Genomic DNA, 11,439 nt, shown 5'->3' with positions numbered 1-11,439 from the left:
TATGAAGATCTACAGCATGATATATAAGAATTATCATAAAAGCATGCGCAAGCACGTGTTCTGCAATCTGATTGGCTGAAACTTTAAATGGCTATAACTTTCTTGTTTCTCAACAAAACATGATGAAATTTAGAATATGAATAGGTATAATGGATTCCTACGTGACACTACTATGTTTGCATGCACTTGCGCATGCGCAATGCGTAAAATGATCAATATATTTGAAAAACGGTGACATTAATAATTTTATGATTTTTTATTGGTTCTTGGAATATATAAAGAAATGTTAATGATTTAGCAACATGCCATGATCACCTTGCATGTGCAAGCACGTGCTTTTGCGTGCAGTGCGTTAAATGACAAAAAGTTTATATCATTGTAGCTTTTAAAATTCTTTTATGAAATCCTGCAATACTGAGCATATTAAAAAAGTTTTAAAGGAAATTGGCACAAAAAAGGAGTTGGGGAGCGTTTGGGGAACATCTGTAACGGTCCCCGTTACAATTAGAACTAGTTGCCATAAGTATTAAATTTGAATAGTAAGTCTTAAGAAAGAATGATTAAAGAAGAAAATTTGATTCAAATTTAAGATACCTTGTTTAAACAAATATACAATGCAGAGTGCTCTTGGACTGTTCTCCCCTAACTTTCAGTGAAGATGTTAATTACATTCTTTAAATTTTTCATTGTCAAAAAATATTGAAAAATCTTTATGATTTTGTTTTAAATTTCAGCATTTGGTGATGGGTATGTTGCAAAATTTTGTTTAGTTTCTAATTTTCAGTTTAGGAGTTCCAATTAGTTTTGGTTTGTTTTTAAACATTATGACCCAGAGAGTTTGTTGTGTCAAAGACTGCAACAGCAGTGGATATCATTTGAAAAAATGGCGAGAACAGTTTTGCGAAATGCACTTTTGCAATTTTGGCACATCAAGGTGCATATGCACACCACCCTTTCAGTTATTTCCCTTTCCAACTGAACTTCGCGATCCCCATGCACGGTCTGTATGGAGAAAGAACATAAACAGGACCTCAACAGATGGGAAGAACATCTGGTCACCAAATGACAATTCGCGAGTTTGTTCTAAGCATTTTGTTGATGGTGCACCCTCACTGCTTCATCCTTATCCCACCATAAATCTAGGGCATATGTCATCTATTGTCTCCAAGGGTCGCTTACCTCCAACTAAAAGAGAATTAAGTAAAGAAACACCAAAAAAAAAAGGAAAATATCTGAAAACCAAGATGACCCTGTTTATGTGTGCAAACTTGATCATGACTATGCAAATCCTTGTATCACATGTATTGAAAAATCAAAAGAGATTTCAGCACTCAAATCAAAAATCAATGAACTCCAAATTGAGTTAATAAAGCAAAAGAAGCTAAAGCAAAAACCACTTTCCATTACAGACACAGTCTTAAAAAGTAACAAATCTGTAAGATTCCATACTGGTTTGCCTTCGTTAAGTGCTTTTCACACCATCTACAAGGTTATTGAGCCAAAGATAAAGAAAACCAAGTACTGGAGAGGTCCTAAGCATGTGTTCCACACCCTTAAACACAAGGTTTTAAAGAAGTCAGGGCCACGAAGATTTCTGTCATTAAAAGAGGAGATGGCATTGACTCTTATGAAATTAAGATTAGGTCTTTTGAATGAAGACTTAGCTACAAGATTCAATATCAGTGCTCCACATATCTCAAAAATCTTCACTACATGGATCAAGATTCTATCCAAATTTCTTGGAACCTTGGTGTTCAATCCATCCAAAGAAGTAGTGCGTGAAAATCTACCACCATCCTTCAGAAGCAAAAAATATTCATCTGTGCGCCATATCATTGACTGTACTGAGGTATTTTTAGAGAAACCGCAAAATCTAGAGGTGCAGACAAAAACGTGGTCAGATTATAAACACCATCATACTGCTAAGTTTCTGATCAGCATCAACCCATCCGGGATGATTAATTTTATATCAGACTGCTGGGGAGGTAGAACCAGCCATAAATACATCACCAATAGATCTGGTTTCTACAGTTTGATTGAACCCTATGATGTCATCATGGCTGACAGAGGATTCCAAATCAAAGAAGAGGTTACCCTTCTTCATGCCAATTTGATGGTTCCACCAGGACGTAGAGGAGCTTGCCAAATGTCAGCTGACGAAGTACAGCAAACAAAGCAAATAGCAAACAGGCGTATATATGTTGAGCAAGCCATTCGCAGAATGAAGTATTTCAGAATTCTGAAGCATGAAGTCCCTGCTACTTTATTTCAGCATTTAGATGATATAATTAAAACTGTTGCTGGCATTTGCAACTTGTATCCTCCCTTGCCTAAATACAAATAAATTATTCCAAAATTTTCTTTTATGTATAGCACCTACAAGAACAAGTAAAACATTTTTTCAATTCACAGTAACATTTTTTAATGAATTTAACAACAAACAGACAAACTAACAATGAAATAATATTTAACACTCCCTATGAATAAACAGTTTTTCTCCGTCAATAAATACTCATAATTTACTTGGATGTTGAACATTTCGAACAAAACCACTTATCTTTCTGTTTTAGTACTGTTTGTGTTACATTTACACACTTAAAATGAAACCACAAATTGCATTCATCACAAGCAATGCTTCTGTCACTATAGGATGTAATAGACCCTGTTTCTTTTATGATGTTTCTACACACTGGACAAAAATATCGAGAACTGTTACTTGTACCCACATCAACATCCATAGGTTCTATATTCTCTTGACATTCATTAAGTTTACGCGGGTATTTTAAGGCAGCACATGGACCAAAATTCGGCGAATTAAGACTTTTATATAATTATGTAACACTAATAAATCGGAAAAGTCAAGCATAAAACTTTTGTTATAATTATGCATTCTATAGACTTCAATGGGACTTATACTACATGAAGCACTTCACCATGACGTCACCACGTGACGTCTATAATTAGAAAATATGCCTTAATGAAAAAGTGAAAAGTTCAACACTACCCCGGGGATAATTAATTTCAATTTTTAATAATAATTATGTAAAACATCTCTGTACCATGAAAAGTGCTGCTAGAATCCTACTGTCCTATCACAGAAATAATTATTCAACACTTTCTGACGAAACCTTCCCAAAATTTTCACAGTTTGTTCAGAACATCGAAAAAAATGCATTAATTCCCGTAAACCATACGATTCTAGCAGCACTTTCCAAAAACAATAGCATAAGAACTTTAGATAGAAACAAAAATCAAGTTTCAAAGTGTGCGGCGTAGTGTTGAACTTTTGCATCTTATTTGTTACGAACGACAGAGGAAAGGCTGATCGGCAAGTAAACAGCCTCCCTGCTTTAATTTTACGAAGAAATTGTTGAAGTATATTGCCATACCTTGTTCATAAGCTTTATTCCTACATGAATCACACATGATATTCATTCTAAATGCTTTTTAACTCCGATTTCTTGTGTTTGTTTAAATGAATTCTCGTTACGTTTCACTTTCACTCTGCTACTGCATGATCAACAGTTATGACGTCACGGGTTTGGTATTTAACCCTAGTGATAACTACAGAGACCCAGAAACGACAAAATTCTGTTTGTATTATGCCTCTGCATATTTTGATTAATTTTTACGACCTCAAATCAATCTTAGATATCGATTATAAGAAATTGTTATCTCTAAACTTCACGTCATATAGCTTACTATGACGTCATATCATATAGGCAAGTAGAATATTTGGTTGTAACCTTAACCTACCTGCGTACCTTGTAATAGTTCAGATACAATGTAATCAGTGAAAAATATAACTAAATTTGGTAACAAAAATTTTGAATATGCATCCTGATCAAATTTGATTCTACATTGTAATGGGCCATTTTTTGTGTATATATATAAATCACACCAATTGCGACCTGTTATGCCGAGTTGACCCTGAATCTGGGTAAAATATGCATGATTTTTTTTAACACAAAAACCATCATTACAAATTTTTACATATTCTGGAAGATGACAAACACAAAAAGATTTACATTTTTTACACTCCGGTACAAGAGGACACTTAACTTCAAGAAGACCATCTCCACAACATGAACAAGAAACCAGTAAATCTGGTGTAGCACTAAGAAACATATTTCTCTTGTATATAAACAGACCACACTTTCTTGATGACACATTGACATGTTGTTTTTTATAAGTATTTAAATAAGAACAGATTGCTAATGGCTCAGTTTCTCTACCATATTTTAATGATTTGATATTGGGATTAATCTTTGTATAGCACATGATAGACTTGGTAAGTGAAGAACAATCTACTTGTACATCTTTTCTACGACCATCCAGAACAGAGTTCACTTTTGTATATACTTGATAAAATTTAGAAGCAGTTATCCGTCCTTTACGCAAGCGGTGCCAATTTTCATTTTCATGTTGTCCAACAGTAAATTTCTCAATAGTTGAAATTTCATAATCATCAATTTTTGGTAAAAAATTTAAAAATTCATAACAAGTATTTTGAGAACCATAAGACTTTGATATGGTTGATAAATCAAATTTATCAATAACAGAAAGGTCTTCATGGCCTGTATCTTCTTCGTTTAATCCTACGGCTCCCTCTGCTTCCTGAGCTGAAGTTGGAACATCACCAGTCCGAGGTAAACCTTGAAGTAAATAAACAAAACTAATCACAATAAGTCTTTGACTGGTGTAAAATTTATCCACGTCTTGTCAAACTAGATATGTTGTATATTATATGATGTACCAAGCCAACAAACTGGGCAAACCAGGAAACACCTCACGGGAGAGTATCGATAAGCAACATAGTAATGTGCCAGACTAGTCAGTGAACATCATTACATGTGAAAACATTTTTACAGTATTTCCATCTTACAAATTTTATAACTATGTTATATAACTTATATAGATTTTTATTAATTAATTAGTAATAATACATTTCAGAATTATGCAGTCATGCTAACTGGTTTAAAGGTTGTCAAATGTGAGGAGACAATTTGTGAAGTCTTATTCATGCTCTGCAGGGTGACACCTGTGTTGCCTCCCTTCAAATGACTATAAAATAGCTCAAGTGAGCAATTAGTATGACAACTCTGTTGTCTTCACTAAGTTTAAAATAGATGTCATAAACAAGATGACTCATATTTATAATTACATAATTAAATTTGTTTACGGATTGGTAAACAATTAATTTTAACAGTGAGGACAAAGTTATCATGGTTATATTGAAGATACTTTGAAAGTATGGAATTGGAGCAGTCGATAGAAGAAAACAAGATTTGACTAATGTTTTCTAATCTTATGCTATCTTAATATAAGATTCTTTATAATAATAAAACAATCATGGACTGTTCAGAAGGGGACCATCACTAATTATCAGGTCCGAGTAGGGTTGTTGCCCTTTGGCACAAGGGCTCTCAGGTGTCAACTGTACTCAGACTTATGATATGTCTCAATCCCCTGTTATAAAGAGTCCATAATGTTAGATTAGTTATAATTTACCTTTGAATAAACAGGCCTCGGGGACAACACCACGAAGTGCAATGCTCAAACTGTCAAGTATGGCGGTGTTGGACTCCTCAATTTCAAGAGGGTTGTACTTTTTCTTTTCAGTGGCCACTAGTGGTCTGCTTTTAGCTATAAAATTAAATTATATATAAACACAAAATTGATTCATAATCTCTTTCAAAAAAGATATATATTTAGCCTTTCATTAGTGTTTTTGTTGTATATGAAATGAAAAAAAAAAAACATCTAAAGAAATTTTAAAAAATTCATGTATTTCAAGGACACTGTATAATACCCTGGTACCACAGAATATTTAAGTAAACAACAATATGGAAGTATGTTATGAAATCATAGTTTAAATGATATACCATATTTAGCTCGAGAAGATTTCTTCAGGCTGGTACATAAGGCTGATATTTTCTGTGGCTCCAAATCTTTCATCACCTTTGGCTGCACCCAACCACATCTGGCCATAGTACATGATGTCTGCCCAAACTGATTAGCAGCCTCAATGCGAAAAAGTAATGCAGCAACATGGTTGCATGTTTGCCCTAATCTACAATATTGATCAATGTCAAACATATAATTTAAAACATGTATGACACACTTTATCTTATTAAATCAAATTTGACCATTACATAATTAGTCAACTGAAATGTAAATTTTCATACCCTGCAGTACATGTACAGTAGGCTCCTAAAAACCTCACCATCCTCTTCCGAAATTGCTGCCCAGCAGTCATGTAAATCATCTCGAATTCGTTGGGAGGGGGTGCACTTTGCTCTTAAGATGCATTTCTTTTCGCTTGTCAAACGGTAATAAAAAACTTCTTGGAGCCAGCCACTTGTAAAATATTCATATGCTTTGCCAACCTTGTAATCTTTGAGAAGTGAATTTGTAAGGGAGACATCTCCATGATTTAATAAAAACTGAGTAATGTCAGACAAAAATGTCGGTGGCCACTTATCTATTGCACTCTTCTCGTCCATCCATCCTTCGTATGTTTTCAGGGGGTCTTGGATTCCACAAGCAGATAAAATACTTTCATAGCACTTAGCATTATGTTCTAAAATATCACGAGCTGTTGGAATAATAGGTAGATTTAACTTGGAAGCAGAAAAACAAAGAGCTACAAGTTCTTCTTTAGTACCTTCTTTAGACAGACCCCTCTTGGTTAAATAGGCCTTCAAATTTTCTGTTTTCCACGTTTGGAATTCTTGCAGGGTGTAAATCTGATCTCCAGGATCCATAGTGTAAGTCTATATCAAATTGTGTATACGTAAAATGGCTCAAAATACAGTAATTCGATAAATAAACAAGTCGAAATAATACCCGCTCAGTATTGTTTTAGCAATAAGGCCGCTTAGGTTAAAGACTTTACGCCGATTGACCTTTGACACGGGCCGCTTACAACATATTATTGAGGAATGTGAAAGTCGTCTATTGAGACAAAATCCGGCGCTGAAAGCAGGCCTAGTGGCAGTAGTGCTCTTGGATAGGCCTATAGAGGGGTCTACGTTTGAATAATGTAAGACGGATTCAATTTTTTTTTCAACAAGAAAATGTTTTGTATCAATTTTACTTTATGTGTTTAACATGTTCAATCGGCTAGCAACTTAATCAAGCCTGATTCATGGTTTTTGGAGGGGTCCTAGGGAGGGGGGGGGGGTTAACGTACCATTCCCAATGGTAAAAAGTTTTAGTATGTGTTTTTCCCAATTTCATAAAAGAAAATTCTCAAAAAGAGAAACGAAACAAACAGATATGCCATCATAATTATGGTAAAAAAAAATACCAAATTCAGTAATATGAATATTTAAAATGTCTTTTAGGCCTAAATATCTAAAAAGCAGTCTCCAACTACTGATTGACTGCAAATAAAATAATTCAATGAAATAGGCTGGTCTTTGCAAATAATAAAAAACACCACTTATTTGGGCAACCAAACAATATTTTGAAGATGGCCTAAGCCAGTATATGAGCATGACTGATGAAACAAATATAGTAAATGTTTCTAGTCTGTTTGGAGTTTAACGATTTTTTTAGTTACAAAGCTTTGAGGCAATTTCAAATGAAAATCATATCCATAAAACTCGTTTAGATACGAAAACGGATATTGCTACATGTAATTACATGTAATAGATAATATAGAGAAGTTATCTTAGATCTCAAGCTAATCTATAAAAAATTAACGAATTTCTTTTACAGATATAACGAATTACAGATCTAGTGAAGTTATTTCGTAGGTCGGACTGACCAAGTGACTTCTGTAAAACTGAGTTTTACCGTATACGGTGCTCTTGTAAAACTCAGCTGAAAACATTAGGAAAACAGCCAATTCAGAAAATTTGTGTACCCCGCTTTACGGCTTAGGCTAAAAAAGAAGAGCATGCATAGGACGGGGAGGGGGGCCGGGGTCGTATCCCCCTTGAATTTGTAGAATTATTAAAGGTACTTGGACACAGATTTGAAGTTAACATTTTCTCATTTTTTCTGTATAATATCACGAATTATATATATTTTAATAGCATTTCACACAAAAATTGATTAAAAATTTTATTTCATTTAAAAGTTATTAAAACTTTAAATTTTTTGGCGGGTTTGATTGACACATCCTTGCACTTTCACAAATTTTAACTTTATTCTTAATCCTTAGGAAAAGTGGCAATTTTGATGTGTTTTAATGAGATATATTAAAACTTTTATGAAGAAAAATAATTTTATTCAGAGTAGAAATGTTAGAAAGCAAAACACCTTCACAAGTATCGTCATTCCGAACTAAGAGATGCGTACAGAGTTTAGCAAATCGAGCACACTCGTGTTATGTACACAGTGTTTGTAAACAGGGCTCGAGTTCTGTTATTGTTTATATTTAGAATTCACCGGGTGCGTTCAATCGTCAGTCTGCTTACCACAACTGCACGGACTGACAATATATTGTGTGTTTGTTTTGCTTTCGAACGTGTCTACTCTGAATTTTCTGGATTATAGTCTTAATAATTTTCATTTATACAAAACGAGATTGCCACTTTTCCTAAGGATTAAGAATAAAATTAAATTTGTGAGAGTGCAAGGATATGTCAATCAAACCCGCCGAAAAATTTGAAATTTTGCTTCATTTTATAACAAAAGGTCACAAGGCTGCTACTTACGGAATAACGGGGCGCAATCAATACACATTGGAATTCCGACAAATTGTTTGAAGACATTGTCTCCATATTGTCAATCAATAACTCGAGTAGCTTTTCAATATCAACTTCAGAGTACTTTTGTGTCAATCAGATAATGTAAGTATTTTATGAAAATATTTTTGCAAATGACTAATGACAAGGTCTGTAAATATCTTAGTTGCAATTTATTGAAAAAGCAGCTGTCAATGATTTAAAAAATCTTGATTTTAATTTTGGACCAACTTAAAGCAATGGTTTTGTCTGGTACCCAAATATCTTACAATATATTCATAGCAAGCATTTCCATGGCGCTTGGAAATTGCCGAGTAAATACCGACACAGTTTGTTACCTTTTAAATGCATCGCAGAATCACATTTGCATACCTTGAGAGATGTGTGCTTATGAGTAAACTTTAAAAGATACATTTGTTTTCTCCAATAACACTGCAATGTCCTATAAAAAGAATTAATTTATTCATCGATAAAATAAACAAATTGTCCAAAAAACTATTCAAAATGTATGTAAGAAATTAATTCTTATTTTTTGAGAGCATTTTATCGTCTTTTTGATCGAATCTCGCTTCGCTGTAATCCTTTTTTTAAAAGTATCAGATCATAATCCGAGAACAGAAAAAAACATATTCATCAAATAGTTTTAATGCTTCTTCACGGACGGTCTGGGCACTAGATATGTGTCATCTACTATATATCTCTGTTGTCCCACTTCAGCACTTTGGTCTTCATTAGCCGGTATGACGTCATAATCAGTATGACTAAACATCCGAGAAATTCGAGAATTTCGGGTATCCCTGGAATCATCCCCCTTTGTGAATTCCTGTATAGGCAAGTACATGCTATTTTCCTCGAAAGGTTTGGCTGTGTCGTAATACACTGCATTGTCTTGAATTTTTGTGACGTCCAGGGGGGTTAAATCGGCGTACATGTTGACTTCCGGATGTGACCTACGGATGATCTCGTATGTGTTCATTTCCTTAGCATTAAACATCGGATTCTGTATTCCTATGTTAGTACCCTGACCTGCAAATGATCATGTAATAAAACGTTAGACAGGCTTATAAATATAAGAGCATAATAAAGGGACAGAGATAAAAAGACTTTTCAATCGGAGAAATATAGGCAGATTGATTTGTTTACTGTTACAATACATTAGTGTTTTAAATGTCATCCTTATTCGACACAAAGTGAATCCAATAGTTATTGGATATTTATTGGATATTTCTTGATTTTTATATTTCCAAATATTTTTCCTTAAAATTCTTTGCAAATATGAAAGCTTTATTATTTTCTAATGAACAACCATGGGATGAGTACTAATATTTCCATTGCTATGTGATTGAAGTCAAAAAAAATAGTGAAAACCTTTTTTAAAAAAGGAATCGTTGAGCGACATATACATGTATTTGTGGAAAGTCATCATGAAAATGGTGTAAATATGAGTTAAAATTTTATTTTTGTGAAGATATATGAACTACAACGCTTCACACATGTATATTACCATGAAGGGCTAACGCGCTTCGAAATATATGCAAGCGTGATGCGTTGTAGTTTATTTCCTTAGGAATTCTCAAAAATTATATTCCTCACTTAAATGAATGTTTTCTTTCTTTTGATTTCCAAATGCCAAGTTAAAAGATCAGTCTTCTAACCATTGCAAACACATGCAATTAAAATATCAATTTACGTTAGATACGCCTAGTGAATCCCAACTTTGACGATCATGATATAACTTCCGGTTTTACAAGCATTGTTTATGAAAACTAAATCACATTAATTTTGTAGCTGTGTATACTGATCGAATGATTATATTTAAGTTTCCACTTTAACATACAAACCTCTTGGTCTGTGATACCTCCTCCATATAAAGACGCCGACTAAGACAAGAGCGATGACCGATAGCACTCCTGTAGTGACCGCTACAGTGACGTCACCACTACTTCCGGTCTCGGATGGTCCCTTTATCACCGGGGCCTGCTGGAGATTAGCTGTAATGTACACGTATAACGAGGTGAAGGAAATGTTGGTTTCATATTGGCTCTAGAAAAAAACAGACTTTTGATCTCGTGCAATGTCATTTTTTACAAAGGGAAAAAAAATACAGCGGGAAAATAACATTGAGATTAAAAGTAGGATCGTTGAACTTTTATGACCCCTCATTGGCGTCGGAAGCAAATTGAAAGTGGGGGGGGGGTATAAGTGTAAGAGAATTTTTTGACCTTCTAAAAAACCTGACAAACAAAAAAAGGGGGAAACTACGGAAGCCCGTTGGTGCCATGTACGAAAAATATTTTATCTGGCGGCTGCAAAATGATAAGTGGCGGCCGCCACTTAAGGTAAAGATCCATACCACGTAAAATAACGTTATGTGACGTTATTCTCGTTTGTGACGTTATTACGTTGAACGCGCCCGACGCATATTCTATCAAGAATGCCTGACGTCGATTTCACTTACCGTAAAAAAAAAAGGTACATTAATTTCCAAATAAAATGCATAAATATACGATGTTCAGTTATTTTCCGGGATGCATGATCGAAGGAGAGTTTAAATTTAGATGATTCGTCAAACCGAAAGTACAACAAAGATGGCATGGAAGATTCATTGTCTCGAGTACAAGATAACTAAAAGACTTCGACAATCGGGTCGTTTTTTGTCTCTGTAAGTTGAAGAAATACAGAGTAACAAATAAATGGTTCTCTTGTCGAAAGTCATTATAGGTTGCTTACATGTTTGTAC

General features: G+C 34.2%; 3 protein-coding genes across 3 annotated transcripts; 1 reads left to right on the top strand and 2 right to left on the bottom strand.

Moving 5' to 3' along the window:
• Positions 1-1,612: 1,612 nt before the first annotated feature.
• Positions 1,613-2,344, top strand: LOC134228465 (uncharacterized). Its single transcript, XM_062710125.1, has one exon. It carries the CDS (start codon positions 1,613-1,615, stop codon positions 2,342-2,344), a length of 732 nt encoding a protein of 243 aa, XP_062566109.1.
• Positions 2,345-2,363: 19 nt separating this feature from the next.
• Positions 2,364-6,767, bottom strand: LOC134228463 (uncharacterized). The gene is made up of 5 exons (XM_062710124.1): positions 6,205-6,767; positions 5,886-6,073; positions 5,512-5,646; positions 4,157-4,655; positions 2,364-2,376 (listed from the first exon to the last, which is right to left on the bottom strand). The coding sequence occupies exons 1-5, from the start codon at positions 6,765-6,767 to the stop codon at positions 2,364-2,366; spliced, it is 1,398 nt and encodes a 465-aa protein (XP_062566108.1).
• A 2,108-nt stretch (positions 6,768-8,875) lies between these two features.
• LOC134228466 (uncharacterized) lies at positions 8,876-10,742 on the bottom strand (the record flags this gene model as incomplete). Its single annotated transcript, XM_062710126.1, has 2 exons — positions 8,876-9,725; positions 10,541-10,742. Coding segments are annotated over 2 exons (585 nt in total), but the record flags the coding sequence as incomplete, so codon positions are not given.
• Between the last annotated feature and the right edge of the window lie 697 nt (positions 10,743-11,439).

Source organism: Saccostrea cucullata, unplaced genomic scaffold, assembly GCF_032062105.1.
Source record: "Saccostrea cucullata isolate Sc308-1 unplaced genomic scaffold, CSIRO_AGI_Scuc_v1 ctg5129, whole genome shotgun sequence".
Lineage (NCBI taxonomy): Eukaryota > Metazoa > Mollusca > Bivalvia > Ostreida > Ostreidae > Saccostrea > Saccostrea cuccullata.
This window is presented reverse-complemented; position numbering and strand designations above follow the sequence as displayed.

Excerpts from the sequence above, each read along its gene's own strand:
- LOC134228465 (XM_062710125.1), top strand. The coding sequence starts at position 1,613 with ATGGCATTGACTCTTATGAAATTAAGATTAGGTCTTTTGAATGAAGAC.
- LOC134228463 (XM_062710124.1), bottom strand. The coding sequence starts at position 6,767 with ATGGATCCTGGAGATCAGATTTACACCCTGCAAGAATTCCAAACGTGG. Across the intron at positions 6,074-6,204 it reads GAGGTTTTTAGGAGCCTACT|ATTAGGGCAAACATGCAACC; the intron begins GTACATGTACTG and ends TCAATATTGTAG. Across the intron at positions 5,647-5,885 it reads ATCTTCTCGAGCTAAATATG|CTAAAAGCAGACCACTAGTG; the intron begins GTATATCATTTA and ends TTAATTTTATAG.